Genomic DNA, 17,387 nt, shown 5'->3' on the forward strand with positions numbered 1-17,387 from the left:
ATCTGGCGGGCCACAGACTGCAAAATCAGACTGTCAAACTATGTATGACTCAGGCAAACTCAGTGCTTACGTCTTTATATTTATTCTTAATTAGGTAACGGTTCTCACAGCAAAACTTTGAAGGAAAGGGCAATTCAATTGTTTAAACAGAATTGTAGACGGGCTTTTTTTTTTTCTAATTCAACATTATAGCACGTGTGAGAGATTTCTTGGAGCATTTTACTTTTGATAACAATGCTGGTGTTCAATTGAAGTTGTACCTCAAGTCTTTTGCCCCGCAAAATTGTAAGTCAAGTATAAAAATACATGTTTTGGTAAAAAAAAAAAGCCCCAAGTATACCTCCTCCCACATCTGATCAAGTGACTGACGCCAAGGTCCGATGGCAACGCTCAAATGCAGAAGCCTGGTGGAGGTGCTCAGTAGATCCAGGGCGTGCTGTTGCGCTCCCACAGCTGGAGCTCATGATGCTTGAACCACAGGGAGATTTCCTTCTGGGCGCTTGGAACCGAGTCGCTGCCATGGATCACGTTCCTGCCAGCACGCACGTACATGACATCACCACACTGAATAATCATTTGGCTTGACTGGGGTTATTCCTCATGATTTAGTTCTTTTTATTAGCCCCATGTAAATCGAGCGTCGGTCGTTCTTACCTTTCCACATCCACGCAGTAGTCTCCGCGAATAGTCCCAGGGAGCGACTCAGCCGGGTTGGTCTCGCCCAACATCGTGCGTGCTGTCTTGACCACATTGAGACCCTGCCACACCTAAATCAACACATGGACGTGTAGGCAAGGAGTGTTACGTGTGTTACGTTTTGTCCACGGCAAGTGGAATTAATTTGGGTTGCAAGCAAAAATGTCAGTCAGGAGTGAGCTTCAGATGCACTGCCACTTGAATGAAGTGAAAAAAACAACAAGGAGCCAAGAACTTATTGTAATACTGGTACAATTCTAACACAAGATCAACTCACCATGGCAACCACTGGCCCAGACCTCATGTAGTGAATTAGTCCACTGAAGAAAGGCTTGTTCCTCAAATCCCAATAGTGGTCCATCAGAAGATCCTCTGATGCCTGGGGCACACACACAAACACCTGGTGTGAAGAATAATAAGTAAGGAGGCACTGTAGGTGGTGTTCTACTCTTATACCTGCACAAGTTTGAGCGCCACCAGTTTGAAGCCTTTCCTCTCGAAACGCTGCACAATTTCGCCCACCAGTTTCCGCTGCACGGCGTCTGGTTTGATAGCGATAAAGGTGCGCTCATTCACACCTGTCCAGCCTGGAGAAGAAAAAAAAACAGAACTATGAAATCAAATTTGCAAATGAAGGTGTGATTTTGATCCGGTCATCACCTGAAGGGTTAATATATGTCAAATTAATGACGTAACATGGAAATGACCACTACACACCACACAACCGCTACAGTCAACACGCCTTCCCTGTATCTACTCACACCCTGCAGCGCCACGCAGCGACAACAAAGTCTTGTTTACATTTACCATAGAAACGGCTCTAGCTCCAAATTGGCCACCACATCCCACAATCCCACGCGACTTCCAACAACTTCACCACTAGCTAGCCAAACTAGCATTGCTGTCCTGACCAGCCGTAAACAAGAATTATGAATTGCAAGATCGAAACGGATACAACACTGACCTGACTGGAAGACCTGCGAAAACAAAGAGAGAAAGAAGCATATCATAGTGGCTGCGGAGGATGTTCGCTGTGGGGGAGCAAGATCAGAGTTCAGCACGCGCTTCGTTTTCTTAGCCGACTGGTGGACGTGTGTTCAGAATCCTTGAAGCTAAATAATCGCTTTCCGACTCTTTCTTCGACTTTGTCGATTATTTACGTACGTAATATGCCAAATGAAAATGTATTTATATTAAATTGATGGTGCAATTATACCTATCTTTCTGTCCTACATGATAAGTCCCCTAACTCGACAAAATATTTTCACTATCTTCCGGGACCTTAGTGTATTGGTTCTAACGTGTACAACGTGGTAAAACAAGTTTCGGCTATTTTGACTTTTTCCGCAGTTATTTTCCGGCGTTATTCCAGAATTACATCTATTCTTACTCATATTCAACACACAACACTTTTTTTGTATAAAATCACATGCTCTCAGTATTGCGCTGCATCTTGTTTACATTGAAAGATGCGATTGTGGTTTATGGCTGTAACTCATATTCCACAAACGCAATATTGATCCGAATACGATGTTTACACACGAGTGGTGATGCAAATAACATATGGCAAAGACATTGTGGGGGGTGGACTTCCTTTCAAGTCCTCGTTGCACCATATAATTTGCATTAATTACTCAGTTGAACAACTGGAATTGGTCTATTTCAAGAGCGGTGAGAGTAAAAAAAAAACAACCAATCCAGAGTACATTCAATTGAATTTTAATGATATATATCACAAGTAATTACAACACATGAAACCGGTCCCTCCCAAATGATAGAAGCGCCATATGGTTCTTGTGCTCGAGCGTCACAATTCTGGACATCACACAGCCGTCTCCTGTTTCACCATCTTCCCTTGGTCTTGACTCCGGAAATAGTCTTTGGTGAGCACAACTTCCCTTTCTAAAGGCAGAAGAGGCTCCTCTGTTAGGATGGTGCCTTCTGTTTGCTTGTGTTGCGCCAGCTTCATGGCACGTAGCAGCGGAGGGTAAGGGACGTATCGCACAGGCGGGTCAGGAAGGGGCACAAAGTCTTTGAATTGTTGCTCGATGTGCTTGGGAACAAGGCGCCAGTCGTGGTACATCACTTTGTCCACTTCTTTGACCTCTTTCTCCGCTTTACCTGCCAGATGCATACATCTAATTATTTATTTATTTTGAGACTGGTGACAAAATTCAGATTAATCTGAAAATTATTTAAAAAAATATATAAGTAATATAATTATTTTTAATTAATTATATTAATTTATCATTTGACTATTTCTACAATATTAATATTTTACCCTACAACAGAGGATTTTTTCACATACAAAAAAAAGAAAAAAGTCAAGAACTGATTCATTTATCTTTAGATTTCTGCCATGCATTTGTGAAGTGATTGGCAAAAGGTGAAATGTTAAATTACATTTCTTCTACTCCAATGACATGAGAATAAAAAACAGAACTGCCTTTCTCAGTTCTGGTTTCATTTTATCCACATATATTTTACAGACTTTGCATCTTGAAAAGATGCCCAAAAAAAGAGAACCACTGATGTACAAGAAATGAAAGTACCGAATTGTAACTGACAAATGTTTTCTGGGCATAGTTTGAATTTACGATACTCTGGTTTATTTACCTTTGAAGGTGAGGATGCCCCATGCTTTTCCATGATCCATGTCCTGCATAAAAAATGAGTTTGAACAAATAGTTGAGGTTGTAAATTGAAGTCAGCACTTCTGATCATGTTGAGGTCATCCATCACTGCCATTCCTCACAAGACTAAATGAAACTGTTCTTACCTCAGCTGTGTAGTCCACCTTTACTTTGGTGATCTGCCAGTAACTGGGCTCCGTGTGGTCCTCCAGCCACGACTTGCGAGTGAACAAGCGTCCCACTCCGAACATCCGCATGCCGGCCATCAGAGAGAACAGGCGACTCTCGCGGCGGACATCAGTCCAAGCCAGCACGGGCAGCATCTTCCCGGTGAGAGGCCGCTTCATGGTGTCGTAATCGAGGGCGTACTTCTGCGAGTCCCGCGGTCGGTTCTTCAGCTCCCGGTAGGCGCGGATCTTCCGAGCCATCTCTGCTATGAGACGAAGACGCTTTTTCTTCACCATGACTCCTTGTGGGAAGACCTGTGGAGGAGATGCCTGACATCAGTAGAAGCTGTTACCTGCACAAGTCTATTACTCGTTCTGTTAAAAAATAACCCTCGCACAGCAGTCCCCATCTAAAGTCGTTGGTTGGTAATGAAGCCGCGATGGGCTTTTATTAAAATACGAACGCTGTTAAAACAAATTACCTGAAGGTTGTGATCGATTATAAATTTTCAATTGACCTCCGCAAACATAACACGCGACTTCCGGAGTGTTAGTCCGTCAAGAAAGTGCTCCGTGCGAATCCTTTGCGCGAACATTTTTTCCTATACTTCTTCTTCGCATTCCGGCGTAGCTGACAACTGCAATGCTGCGCGGTGCTGCCCACCTCTGGATACTTGTGGTTTTGCGGGTTTTTTCGTTTACCACAAAACATCGTAGAAAAGTTACCGTCATTCGGCAGTTCAATGTAAAAATGCAAACTCCTATATAGAGAGACTTTGGACGATATTTTAATTTTTTGGGGAGGTATACATGTAGGTTTAAAACTTGGTCCAAGGAAGTTTGTTACTTCCCGAGTGTTTTTAATATTAACATGCTCAAAGCATTTAATTCCAAAAAGTTATTTTCTCACTTCCATAACGGTGGATAAATTATCCATCAACAGCCATGCCATATTTTCAGATCTCAATGAGTAACGTGGAACAATAATGTGTGTTCATAATGCCAGTCCACGACACGTGCTGAGCCGCCAAACTGCAGAAGGTTATTGTTGTTCACAAAAGAAAACGTGTTTGTGCATATTCGGCATTCAATTTAATTTCATCTGAAAATCATTTTGCTGAAAAAAAGCAAGCAAAAGGCCTTCAAATAATCGGTTAATAGTAAGGTGAAATTTTTTACTTCCTTTTGTATCAAATGACACAACGGTAAGTGCATAGACGCATCAATAAAAGACAAATAGTGTCAAAGACCACAAACATAAAAGCAACTACACTAACAGATCTGCAGGAGGAAATTGTCGCTGAGCTAACACTGGAAATAGCCACACCGTAACAATTCATTTTTTCCCCCCCAGAAAGGACAGAATACTTCTATTGTAACGTAAGTCATCACGATGGTTGTGAGGCATGAAAATAGGTGCTCGTGAGGACAAAGATGTGGAGTGAATCGGAGTAGAATTGATTCTCTGAACAAGCCAAATTTGTTGACTAACGCAGTGTTTTCCAATTGAGGAGAAACACCTTTGAGCGTTCTGTAATGAGCACACCTCCAAGAAAACTCGTCTGGCCTCGCACGTGCTTTGTGTGTGGAACCGGCCTCCCAGGTCCCGCACAGACTTTCCGGGTTTAAATGTTATAGCTATTAGGTGTTTTATTAAAAACGACTTTCTTCTAAATCTTAAAAAGGTGACGACTGTGTACATAACAAAAAATATTGAAAGAGTGATGTCACAGTAAATAAAGGCTGAACGTAACACTTAGAACCAGCGCCGTTGGTCCTTCTTTTGGAACATTTTCATGAAGTGCCATCCAAAGTCGTCCACTCATTTTTTTTTCTGACAAATAATCTAACCAAATTACAGAGGGCAATGTTGGTGATTATTTTTCATTAAGCGATTGCATTTAATTTAAGATTATGCGCTATTTGCATACATGGCAAGAAAGAATAAGCGCTACAATACATGGCTCAATTCAAGCAACCCACGTTTGCAGAAAAACACCCAAATCATAGCCATGTTTGAGACTTCAGTGTTGCGCTTGGCAGTACGTCCTCGTATTAAAAACAAATCCACTGTTCAGGAACGGCAAGAGAGATCTACAGTTGACGTCGTCTTGTTTTGTAGTCCTGCATTGGATAGCGTGTGAAGGATGGGGAATCAAGGCGTTCTCGTGCCAAGAGGAGACGCTCGTCTCCGATCATTTTCTTCAATACTGTAACACACTCGAAGGGAAAGTTTTGAGGCCGGCATCTGTCTGCGTTAAGCGCGGAATGTCAAGTCCAGCGGCACCTCTTTCGCTGGCAGGCCTCGAGGTCGGACGCGCAGCCCTCCGAGTCGCTCTCCCAGGACGACGGGCCGGCCGAGGGAGGGAGGGCCAAGCGCGGGGAAGGTTCGGGGATGTCTGCGCTTTCGTCCGCGGCGCCGCCGTGGAGATTGAGCAGCCAACCCAGTTTGTTGTGCAAGAGGTGGCGAAGCCCCGGCGGCAGGGGCAGAACATCCAGGGTGTCCGTACAGTCTGGCCGGAGCTGGCGAAGGCGAACGCAGCACAGGTACAAAAGGGAGGTGGGCGCGGAGCAGGATCGGATCACCTTCATACTGCTTTTGGCAGCCGTGGAGCACGCCATGGGGTAAAACCTTTTGTTCTGGAGATCTGTGGCAGCGACGCCTAGTGGGGCAACAGAGACGCGAGTCACCATTCATGTAATTCTTGGGTTACGATGGGCGGCATGCCGATGCTGGCCATGTACCCCAAATTCATACAGTCAGTCACAGTCGAGGCTTAGCACTTTGAATCATGTTCATTCTAACGTGTGAGGAAGCACCACACCCTTCACTCGCTTGTGCTAAATGCGAAACAATCATCCGGGTAACAAGCAGTCTCTCGAGCACCCTCTAGTGGCCACCAATGTGTAAAGACACTTTTAGAGGCAGTTATTCAAGTTCAAAATAACTTTCTATGTGTGATAATCCAATTTTTATGCAATGGTTAGGTATGTGTCCCCTTAGAATTAGTGGGGGGGTTATTTATTTTTTATTTTGTCACAACTACTTTGGGCATTCCCAATAACGATGGCTGGGAAAACTATTCCACTCCGTTCTTTTGAACGTACCGATGCACTTGCGATTCTTGAAGAACGTAAGTGTGCCATGCCACGTGTCCAGATGAACCCCAATGATGGAGCCCTGGCCGAAGCGAGACGAAAAGTTCATCTTGTCTCCTTTATGATGCAACAAGCCTGTCCGAAAGAACACGGCGTCAGACATCTGCACCTGTATTAAGAACTATTGATGGCATGTATATTCATGTCTAAAAACAAAAAGGGGCTTCATCAACATGCTTGTACCGGTGTAAGACAGACCCCAGCTGTCTACATCTTTTCCCAACAGGCTGCAGAACGAATGTCTGTATCGGTCAAGGTTGACGTCAGAAGTACCGATTCCAACCATCTGAGCAAAGTTAAGAGAGAGAGAAAAAAAATCCACTTCAGCTTCATAACAACAAAATTGTTTTTTTTTATTATTCCAAACTGTGCGCATACCATGTCTGTTCCGTAAACGGGAGACGTCATCTTAATTTCCCAAAAGTGTTGCCCTTCCGCCAGCTCCTTGCAACCGCGGATGGCAGCCGTGCCGCAGCTGTACTCGGAGTGAAAGTTGACTTCGCGATTGTCGCAGCTCAGTAACGTGGCTGTTGATCGGCTGCCGGCGTCCCAAACCCAGTCAAAATCTAAAACGGTCAAAAACAGCCACGATTTTAAAAATCCACTGGGATACAATAACCAATGCATCTTAATCTGCGGCATATCTGACCTTGATCATCTTCTCCACAGAGACAGTCTTTGACTTGGTAAAAACCTTGCCGGTGATGGATGGTCTCCGCCTGGTAGTCGCAGCCGCAGTAAGACTCTCCGGTCACGGGCACAGCGCTGGCCACCGGAGGGACCATCGCCGCCGAGTAATCGGCCTCAGAATCCGAATCGCTGTACTTGAGAGTGAAAGGGAAGAGACAGGAATTGAGAGATGATCAATGTCTTGGGCATCGCAATTACAGATAAGTGCTAACCTCCAGGCGCTCATAGCCCCATCCGTCACTTTCCGACGCCAAGACAAGCGCTCTTGCATCAGCATCTCGGCGTATTCCGCCCCAAACGTAACGCCAAGCGCGGCTGTTCCTGCCTCGCCTGGACATGGCAGCAACGAGGATCTTGACTCTCACTTGGCGGTCGCGTTGAATCGAGATGCGAAGGTGTCAAACAACATCTGTCCAGCTGCCGCAAGAGCGCAAATGATTTTTAATGATGAACTAAGTGGAAGGAAACACATCTTTTATTTGTAGCCTGCATGTACGTGAGTGCCCACGCAAATTTAGGTTAGCTTCAAAACTATTTATGAACAGAAATGTTCACCTTTTGGATGATCGCAACGTCGTCCACCTAACAATGATGATTTGACATGATTTTTTTTTTGAGGGGGGGTGGATTTTGAGTCATCGAACCAAGTGACCAGCTATCGCCTATTAGCAACGGTTTCAATGAGATATATTATCTTAGTTAAAAATGAGACGACGATGTTAAATTGAGACATTTAAATACTGTTATTTTTGTTGTAGGCGAATTTGATGAACGCAGACTTAATTAGCAGCGAACGTGTTGTAAGTTGCCCGCATGAAAATGCAAAGATACATTCAAGCTAGTTAGCTTTGGTTGGCTGCTCGTAGCATTCTAGCATCAACGTTACCTGCCTGTTGTCACCGAAACAGAGAATCTTCATCACAGGCGCATATCCAGAGACGACGAAGGAATGTGTGACTGTATGCTTTCTATTTTTTTGCCTGACCCAGTTTTCGTCAAGTGCGATCGTAAACAATAACATGCAAGCGGATATGGAGCTCAGGCACCACTTCGCGCCTTCCTTTGCCGGAAGTTTTCGATTGAAATGTTAGAAATCACAATAAATGGAGCTGTTCGTTATTTATATGGAAGCTATTACATGTTTTTATAGAATGATGTCGTCATAAACTGTTTTTAAAAAGAAAGCAACATAAAATGTATTACAAAAATAATAGCAATATAATTGACCTGAAGTGTAAAGAATGTTTGGGGAAATCAGTGTGATTATAGTAAAGTATCGACCGTATGACACTATGAATGTTGATCTTGCTCTAAAGTCAATGTCACAATTTAGCAAAACAAGTTGCTCAACCCGGTTTCTTCATCTACACTTCCTGTAACGTACTACAAGAACGACTTAGTTGGTAGTTTTCATCGGAAGCAAACCAAGTAAATGGAAAATAATTTGGGGATGAATTTGGTCTTTCTAAAAATCATTTGAAACAGGCCACGTTTTGATTCGATTCGATTTTTAAAGAATGAGCTTGATCACAATGTTCAGGAGGAGGATGAGTTTTATTTGGAAATCTGACTGTAGCACAGTTGAACAGTGACCTTAAAACAAACAAAATCAAGACAGCAACACTACAGGTTGACAAGAATAGTGTTCCAAGATCGCATAGTAAACAGAAATGTACTTGCACACATGATGCAATCAGATCACACACACTTCCAACTTCATATTAACATGTGGACATCCTCCATTAATAAATCACACTACATCCAGAGGAATTTTCAAGCACTGAGAACAATTACCGAGAGTGCAGTTACTCTAACTATACACAGATAATTTATATATTTTAATGTATATAGGGAATTTCATAAACAGTACTCCATTTAGACAGTTTCATTAAGTCTCCATAGCGTTCCATAAATAGCAACAAAAAAAGATAGACAGCTCTTCACTGCTGTAATTCAAAAAAATGGTCCCCAAAAAGAACATTAAAACAAAAGAAAATACTGATGTGCACAATCCCGCTGTAGTGTCGGATGAGAGTGACAAAAGCAGAAATTATAGTAGGGTGGGGTTGGGGGGGGGGGGGTTACGTTGATACTCAACACAGCACAGACTGATAACTACATTTACAAGGGATGACCACTGTACAGGATAAGATCAGACGACACATCAGGCAGACTGTCCACATATCATCCCACAACAACCAACACATCTTCATGCCCTCTGTACACCACACCTGACACAACCGGATGGCTTGGAAAATACACTTTGGACAGATCACAACTATTGATGACAGAAACTGCCAGGTCAGGTCCAGCGGCAACACGCCTCAGCTTGCCATCCCATCCTGTCAGGCCCTCTTGGTGTCATGGAAGTTGGTGAAAATCTATTTGTTCTCGCTGCTTCGATGTGGAATGAATGAAATGGCGCTGGTGCGGACGCTTATTTTGTAGATAGGATAAGGGCCACAATCAGGCCATAAAGCCCCAGCACCTCGGCGAAAATCAGGATCAAGATCATGCCCACGAAAAGGCGGGGCTGCTGGGCCGTGCCTCTCACGCCGGCGTCACCGACGATGCCGATGGCGAAGCCGGCCGCCAGACCGCTCAGGCCCACACTCAGACCAGCGCCTAGATGAAGGAAGCTTCTGTTGAAGGAAACAGACACGAAGGGTGAAAACATGGAGCAAAAGGTCCAAACCGAGATAGTATCTGCTCCATTCTATTTGTTGAAGGAGAGCAAAAAAATGTCAGTGCGACAAGGGGTTGCAATTGATTGCGTTTTCTCTGCTATCCTCGATGACATGGCCCAGCGAACGGCGATGACTCCAGACTGCACTACTATCATACATTCAACAGTAAAGAGCCAAGCAGTGCCAGCAAAAGCATCTCAGGAATTTAACCACAGCCCATGTACAGTCAGCACTATGTATGTGATGAGTCTTACTTGTAGAGCGTGACCCTCTCCGAGATGTTGTTTGCTATCAGCACTGCCACCACCAGCCCGTAGATGGCGATGATACCCGCCATGACCACAGGAATGATGGACTTCATGATGAGCTCTGGTCTCATCACAGACATGGCAGCGATGCCCGTGCCGCTCTTTGCAGTTCCATACGCTGCGCCTAGAGCTAAAGGAGAAACATGTGGCTAATTGTTGAAACAGTCTTTTTTTTAAATGTTCACAATGCAACACATTGTGATCACGAGGTCTCATTTTATTAAAGTATAGCTCAGACACACCGGAAGCAAATGAACCCCCCCCCCCCCCCCCCCCCGCCCCCCAACAACTCTTATCACTTGCTGCAGCAGTAGGAAATTTTGAATACTTGTTAATTACTGTGCATTGAATAACATTTGTTCTCATTTCTCTGGACTGACAACAACCAAAATAAGAGTGATGTTTTTGATGAACATCACAGGACTGGTAAATGATGAGCCATCTGCTATGAGTGCATCATGGAGCATCCCTGCTGTGTAGTTTTAGTTCTTTTCGTGGCTGGAAAAGAAGAAGACGTCACTTCTGCATCCAGCTAGTCATTAAATGAACATATTAGGCAAATGATAACTCCTGTACCCAAATGAAACTGATTTCAAACTGTATTGTAAGCCTACTTGTGAAACACCTTAAAAGGTGGGACTTCAACGGACAAACCAGGGCTGGTTTTTGATTTGTTCAGAGTTGTGTTTTGATTGGATGCCAAAAGTACAGTGAGCTTGCCATAAATTCTCAAAGCAATTTAATATGGTACTGGAGGATTTCAGGCCTACAAGTGACTCATCCAGGCTGTATCCTACCTATTGCCCAAAGTCAGATAGGATTGGCTCGAGAACACCTGCAATTTTAATGAGGATAAGCAGAGCAGAGAATGCATGGCTGGATGGGTTCAGTTAGTAAAGCCCTTCCGAGTTAAATCCCAACTACAATGACTTTCACGTCCCCCCCCCCCCCCTGGGCTCAAATGTTAATCTAAAATCCGACTGGACATAAAGGTAGTGTCCTCCGCCTTTCCAAAAAGTTGGAGGAAACGCCCTGGGTGTACCATATGTTCCTCACCCAATGGATGTCAAGCAAGAGGCCCGAGCGAATGAATGAGTGAGTGGATGAATGTATGGTTTTCTCCTTCACTGATAGCAGGCCTCAAACAGCCTCTACCCGAATGCGTGCGATTTCATTCACAAGTGATAATCAGAATAGGATTTCATGACTTCACTCTATAGCCTCAAAATTGCAGAGTACCAACCGATTGATTGGTTGATTAGGTGTCGTTTCATCCGCTGACAACCAAGCTAGCAACACTTGGTGGTCGCTGGCTTATTCGACGAAGGCCGGGTGGTAACAAACCGCCCCCTCCCCCCTCGCCTCATAGCACAAATTGCCGGCTAGATTACGAACCGCGACCACTTCTTACTCAATTCGACCGCACTTAACTAAACACGTGGCCGATATTTTTTTTGAGGGGGGTGTCACTGATTCGGGCTGCACGAAAGGCAAAGCTGACAAACATCAAATGTCAAATGAAGCAGGAGCTATAGTTACCACTGAAGACCATGGCCGCAGAGGCTCCCATCACAGCGAAGAAAGGCGAGTACTCGGGGCTCTCCTCGGATGACATTCTCGCAGTATTTACGGGCCCAAGAAGCGACGGGAGAAGGTTTTCTTCGCGTTTACCTCGATCCCACTGTCAACCTCGGACGTGTGTTGCTACAGGGCACAGCGAAGTGCAGAACCGGTGCAGAAGGGGAAAATGGCGAAACGGAAAAAGTCACGTGACCAACCGACTCGGAAGGACCCATTTGTATGGATTCGGGGGGTGCTTGGCGCCATAATTACGGAGATGTACTATTTTAATGGGAACATTCGACGCCCTGTAAACCATCATGGATAATACAATTTTTAAGTCATTTGAATGGATTGCTAATATTTATAGCAGCTCAATGAACGACATTAACTGTTGTCAGTTGAATGAACCGTGTTTTATGTAGTGGTATATTCTGCTGCAAGTGCATTACCTGCAGTTCGGTCACCAGTGTACATTTGTTTTACATATTACTTTTTTGCTACAATATTTTGTTAGGGGATCACAAAAACTATAAATGCACATTATAGCGAAACAAAATAAATCGTCTTCATAAAACTCCCAAATGTTAGGAATATCTTGACTAAATTATGCCCAACCTCTCAGTAGCAAATCCTTCAGAGGAAAATATTTAAATACCGTACTTCATTTCTAATAGTGTTTACTTAAGTAAGAAGAATGTGCTTAATTATAATACTGTTGTTTCTCCACATTTCGTTACACAACTTGGCTTTCTGCAAACTAGAGCTCTATTAACATGCTACAGTATTTTGTTTTCAACTCAGCAGAAGCAGGTTTTCCACTTTGGCAGCCTGGAGTTGATTCACAGAGAAGGTTCTGTGTTCTAGTCAGCAATTTGGCCTTTTGGTGTGGCGTTTGAGTCAGCCATCCTCCCGTGGGGTCAAATGTGCCAGCCAAATTAAACCGTGACTAACCCCCTATTAGGTGTTTTGTAGTCGTGTACTAGACTGTTTACATTTCCTTATCGTTGTGCCCCTCCTGAGTCCAGTACATAATAAACAGTGCATCATCTATTCCATACATGCTCAAAGCTATGACAAATTGCAACGCATTACACGTGGACTGTACAGTATTTTCATTTTAATGAAAGATCAGATTAAAATGATACTTTAATGAAAAGAAGCAGACAATAAAAATCACCATAAATATGCTATATAATTCTAATCACACATTGCTCAAACACGATTGAGTAAATGGAGCTGCAGAGGGCCTCTCATTGTTACACCGCAAACAAACACGTAGAGGCTCATTCTAGAATGTCAGCAAGTAGTGGATTTCCTAATTGTGCAGGTAAAACTCCAGGTATACACTGCAAACGCCAACTTGAAATTCAGCCCCTGTGAGGACACTTTTTAGACTCAAAATCCAATGATCAAATTCAAGCATCTGACACCTACCAGAGAGCCAGTTCTACTATTGACACACCCACACTTAGCTAAATATGTGCTCTTTGTCATGCCAAGTTCCCCACAGAGCTGAATGACCGAGGACACATGTCCGCACACACTCTCACATCCCTACAAGTCGAAGAGAGTTCGGTTTTAAAATGACCTGCGGGAAATGCGTATGGGCATGGGACCATTACTAATTCAACAACTTCTATAACTGACAAACTCTGAAGTGATCTTTATAAAAACAGAAACTATAATTGTTCGAAAAAAGGGCTCCACTGCTTCATCAATTCACTTGTATAATCTGTGTCTTGGCCAGATATATTAAGATCGGCATTGTAAACATAGGAAGGGAGAAAAAAAATCCCAAAAATAAAGAATGCAAGGTCACTATTGTTTTGACTTGCACCGGCCTCAACCCTACCGACTGAGTCTTGCTCATTAATCACTGATAAGAGGTTCATCACTCAAACACACGCCTAAAAATCCAATGACCACACACGTGCTCGAGTTATTCCACACGCAAACCCGACAGTCATTCACACCTGCCCCGAGCGCAGCTAGCATTTGGGATTGCATTATCAGAAACCTTGCTGTGGCTGCTGGAAAACACACAAAGAACGGAGGAAGATAAGGCATCACATGCTATTCGTGGCAAAGCCATAGAGAGTGAAAGTGTGGCAACGGCGATGGCTCGAATGCGGGATTGAGGAAGCTACACTGGAACCCCGCCAGGATGAGGGGATGCAACTTTTGGGGGAAAAAAGGAAAAATAAAGTCATGGAGAACAATGAAGATTTCCCGCTCAGTCCCAGCCATTGTCTTTTATCATATGAGACAGCTCGATGATGTACTTCCCTTCCTTGTACTTCTGACTCAGTTCAAAGGCTTGTTCCTGGGAAGAGGAGACGTCAGTTGTTAGGACCGGCAGCATCAAGTAGGGATAAATTCTAAGGTACGATTCTGACCACTCTGCGCGCATGTGTCGAGACACTTACATATTTCCAGCCCAGGGTGGTGTGACAGTTTTCACAGTAGATATCAGCCACCGCGTGAAGACCCGTGAGCAGCAGCCTTTCCTCTGCAGGACCGCAGCCGATGTTCACCCTGGAAATCATCAAACAGAAGTCAGATGTCTGCGTTTGTTGAAACAATGCAGTCACGCTAGGGTAGCACAGAACCAAAACATTATTCGGGGCGCAACAAATTAATATTTAAACAAGATAGACAGTCATTTCCAGTGCTAACGTTGTACCGTCAGCCAGTGTATTACTGACCTACTAACTGCATGGCTAACACCCAACTTCAGGATCCATTCAAGAATAATTCAAATTATCTGCGCTCTATCAAATTTGGGTCAACATGTTTGATACTGGAAGACTGTTGAAGCTATGAATTGACATTGACTAATTCAAAAATAATAATACTGAGGAGGTGAGGGGGACTATGGAATTAGTCTAATGAGAACACTTTTGATCAGTCATCAAAAAGTAAAACGGAAATGAAAATACTCACACAGAGTTGAAGAGGTAAGCCCTGCCTTGACTTCCTTGGAAAGACTAGGCAACACAAAGGAGGAAAATCAAAGATCAGGAAAATATTTCAAGGCAATTTTGGAACCTAACTAGATCCTTAAGTTTTTGTCTTAAAAAAAAAAAAAGGACAATAAATAGTCAAACTATAGTCCTTGCACATCTTAAATATATGAGAGTCGTGCAGGGAAAAAAAAAACTGAATTTACAATTTAAAGAATAGTGCCGCAGCGCGCTTAGTTGAGCATGAAAATACGCAAGCCACGTGAAATGATAAATACAACAAAAGGCTGGCAGCTAACCTTCGAGATAAGATCATCATGGTTGGCCAGATGGGCGCGGCAGTGCACACAGCTGTAGCGGCGGTGGCAGGAGTCCAGGTAAGCCTGGAACGTCTTGGCTTTTGTCAGCTTGACCATATCTGAGGAAGGAAAGGGGTCACACGTTATTCTCGCTCATGCAGTTCTGAAAAACATCCCTGTAACAATGGGGAAGTCGGTAGCATAGCATGTAATGATGACGTAAGAGAAGGGAATATTTTATTGTAGAAAACCAAAGACTTCCAACCGGGGTCTCATAGCACACTAGTATGCTGCAGGAAATTTGATAATTATATCCTGATATTTTCCTTATCCTTATTATACAATTCCACTTCATTATTCTTCAAAAGAGTTTTCTAATTCATATTTGCGGCTTGGCTCGATAAAGATCGGGAACGCTGCATTAGTGTGCTTGTGAGAGACTATCAGGTGTGGCGGGGGAAATGACTAGATTTGTTAAATATAAAAAATGTTATTAGCCAAATAGTATAACTGCCCAAGTCATTTTTAATTGACATCCAGTCTGTGTAGACTCCTCGTTTTCCAGGTGGTCATCTCAAAGATTGAATTGAGGCAACTGGACTGCTCTTTTTTGTTGAATGTTAGTTTTTTCCCCTTTTGTTTTCAAAATGATGAATGTTGACAAAATATCTGTGTTCATCGATCCATGTCAGTGATATGCTGACAGGCAGAACAATTTAATGGTTTTGCATTAGGTCCCCGTGTATTTACCTTTTTTTTCCTTTTTGCATTTTTTTGATTTGGTGCTATGACATGAAATTTTTCTGAAAGTAAAATGTGTGTATTCTCAACAAAGGTTGAGAAAAGCAATTAATAGTAACCTGGTTTTGTTTTACAAATACATGGAAATTTTAAACTGGCTCAGCTTGAGCACGTACATCATGGCCAATTCTCAAGCCCCCCCAAGCAGGAGTTATGCTCGGACATGTCTATCGTGGCATCCTCCTTCAACATAGAAAACAGTTTTCAAAATCAACCAGCCCCCACTCGACTTGGTAAGAAAGCATTGCTCAAATTTAAAAATTATGCACGAAAACACCGTACAGTAACCTGATCGGATCGATCAACCCGCTCGGACCGAGGCTGATTTAAGTTAGCATGTTGGCTAGCTCGGCACTGTCACAACATTGCAGCAGCTCAAAAAGCGCACTGCAGCTTCTTCCCGCGTTTAGCCACTTACCTCCCGATATCAGGACTCTTCTCTGCCTACCGACGGTGGACCGATGTTACTGTCAGCAGAAAAAAAAACACAACAAACTAAAACGGTACCAAGCGCTAGTTGGGCTCACCGCAGCAGTCGAGCACGCGTTGACGTCTCGGACAATAAAGAAAATACAGAGAGCTTCTGTTTATGACATGCGTTGCCGCGTTCCTTTGTAAAATGTAATCGTTTCCAAAGAATATTTGTTGTTATTAAAAAATGAATAAAAGAGCTATTTTCGACAGAGTTGGCAAATTGTCAGGTTCGTGACTAATTGCACCACGGGCAGATGAAAAATGTGGTTTGTTTATGAAAACACACTTGGCGAGGGAGTCTGAAGCACATGGGAGGGCAAAACAAAAGATTTGGACCAATAGGAGCTTCGGAATAACCCTAAGAATGTGGGTCAACCAATCAGATTGGACATCACGTGAGCTCGTTCGTACTGTTCCCTCCCCAAGCATTGGTTTATCATTTCCTGCTTTTGTTTTGGGGATTCGGGTCCACTTTACAGGAATTAACTATACTATATTTTCTCATTTTCTTCCTTTGAAACGTTAAATTATTGTATAATGTTAGACCCTATTCACGACTACGAGTTCCACACAAGATGTAATTTTGCCGTAAAACGAGAAATCGATCCTAGTTGTGTTATGCATCTGTTCGACAAACCCAACTCGGATAAATGCCGAGCCAAATGTAAATTTTGAGTTCAAGTTAACACCAAGGCAAAGGTCACCCCATTTCTTGGGTCATGAGAGCTATTCGGGTAGTGATTCACGCGAAAGGCTACTAGATCGATGCACACTTCTGAAAAACACATTTGTTCAAATTACTTTTAATGATGGTATGATTGATAATGATATTCATCTGTGATGATTACGCCAAACATCTTAATGGTGTATCAAGTTAGGCATTTCAGTATGCAACAATTCATTTCTGGTCCTCTCTGCAAGTGTGATCATTTTTACAACATTAATAG

The 17,387-nt window shown here is 43.3% G+C and overlaps 5 protein-coding genes across 8 annotated transcripts; all 5 read right to left on the bottom strand.

The window, feature by feature from the left end:
• Nucleotides 1-59: 59 nt before the first annotated feature.
• nme3 (NME/NM23 nucleoside diphosphate kinase 3) lies at nucleotides 60-1,821 on the bottom strand. The gene is made up of 5 exons (XM_052049192.1): nucleotides 1,661-1,821; nucleotides 1,153-1,283; nucleotides 974-1,075; nucleotides 655-767; nucleotides 60-532 (listed from the first exon to the last, which is right to left on the bottom strand). The coding sequence occupies exons 1-5, from the start codon at nucleotides 1,704-1,706 to the stop codon at nucleotides 418-420; spliced, it is 507 nt and encodes a 168-aa protein (XP_051905152.1). The 5' UTR covers nucleotides 1,707-1,821; the 3' UTR covers nucleotides 60-417.
• A 578-nt stretch (nucleotides 1,822-2,399) lies between these two features.
• On the bottom strand, nucleotides 2,400-4,112 carry mrps34 (mitochondrial ribosomal protein S34). 2 transcript variants are annotated; one of them, XM_052049184.1, is made up of 4 exons: nucleotides 3,979-4,112; nucleotides 3,476-3,811; nucleotides 3,313-3,355; nucleotides 2,400-2,817 (listed from the first exon to the last, which is right to left on the bottom strand). In XM_052049184.1, the coding sequence occupies exons 2-4, from the start codon at nucleotides 3,791-3,793 to the stop codon at nucleotides 2,519-2,521; spliced, it is 660 nt and encodes a 219-aa protein (XP_051905144.1). In that variant the 5' UTR covers nucleotides 3,794-3,811; nucleotides 3,979-4,112; the 3' UTR covers nucleotides 2,400-2,518. The 2 variants fall into 2 exon arrangements, with proteins under 2 accessions (XP_051905144.1, XP_051905145.1); XM_052049185.1 differs by having other exon boundaries at nucleotides 3,476-3,826; nucleotides 3,979-4,077.
• Nucleotides 4,113-4,846: 734 nt separating this feature from the next.
• spsb3a (splA/ryanodine receptor domain and SOCS box containing 3a) lies at nucleotides 4,847-8,657 on the bottom strand. Of its 3 annotated transcripts, none has more exons than XM_052049173.1 (7): nucleotides 8,232-8,649; nucleotides 7,558-7,762; nucleotides 7,305-7,479; nucleotides 7,034-7,221; nucleotides 6,839-6,941; nucleotides 6,605-6,730; nucleotides 4,847-6,159 (listed from the first exon to the last, which is right to left on the bottom strand). In XM_052049173.1, exons 2-7 carry the CDS (start codon nucleotides 7,681-7,683, stop codon nucleotides 5,768-5,770), a joined length of 1,110 nt encoding a protein of 369 aa, XP_051905133.1. In that variant the 5' UTR covers nucleotides 7,684-7,762; nucleotides 8,232-8,649; the 3' UTR covers nucleotides 4,847-5,767. The 3 variants fall into 3 exon arrangements, with proteins under 3 accessions (XP_051905133.1, XP_051905134.1, XP_051905132.1); XM_052049174.1 differs by lacking the exon at nucleotides 8,232-8,649 and adding an exon at nucleotides 7,901-8,225; XM_052049172.1 differs by lacking the exon at nucleotides 7,558-7,762 and having other exon boundaries at nucleotides 8,232-8,657.
• Nucleotides 8,658-8,880: 223 nt separating this feature from the next.
• Nucleotides 8,881-12,109, bottom strand: atp6v0ca (ATPase H+ transporting V0 subunit ca). Its single transcript, XM_052049193.1, has 3 exons — nucleotides 11,880-12,109; nucleotides 10,287-10,470; nucleotides 8,881-9,987 (listed from the first exon to the last, which is right to left on the bottom strand). The coding sequence occupies exons 1-3, from the start codon at nucleotides 11,953-11,955 to the stop codon at nucleotides 9,783-9,785; spliced, it is 465 nt and encodes a 154-aa protein (XP_051905153.1). The 5' UTR covers nucleotides 11,956-12,109; the 3' UTR covers nucleotides 8,881-9,782.
• Nucleotides 12,110-13,000: 891 nt separating this feature from the next.
• ypel3 (yippee-like 3) lies at nucleotides 13,001-16,734 on the bottom strand. Its single transcript, XM_052049194.1, has 5 exons — nucleotides 16,385-16,734; nucleotides 15,166-15,284; nucleotides 14,847-14,890; nucleotides 14,330-14,438; nucleotides 13,001-14,226 (listed from the first exon to the last, which is right to left on the bottom strand). The coding sequence occupies exons 2-5, from the start codon at nucleotides 15,280-15,282 to the stop codon at nucleotides 14,137-14,139; spliced, it is 360 nt and encodes a 119-aa protein (XP_051905154.1). The 5' UTR covers nucleotides 15,283-15,284; nucleotides 16,385-16,734; the 3' UTR covers nucleotides 13,001-14,136.
• Between the last annotated feature and the right edge of the window lie 653 nt (nucleotides 16,735-17,387).

This window comes from Hippocampus zosterae, chromosome 17, assembly GCF_025434085.1.
Source record: "Hippocampus zosterae strain Florida chromosome 17, ASM2543408v3, whole genome shotgun sequence".
Classification (NCBI taxonomy): domain Eukaryota; kingdom Metazoa; phylum Chordata; class Actinopteri; order Syngnathiformes; family Syngnathidae; genus Hippocampus; species Hippocampus zosterae.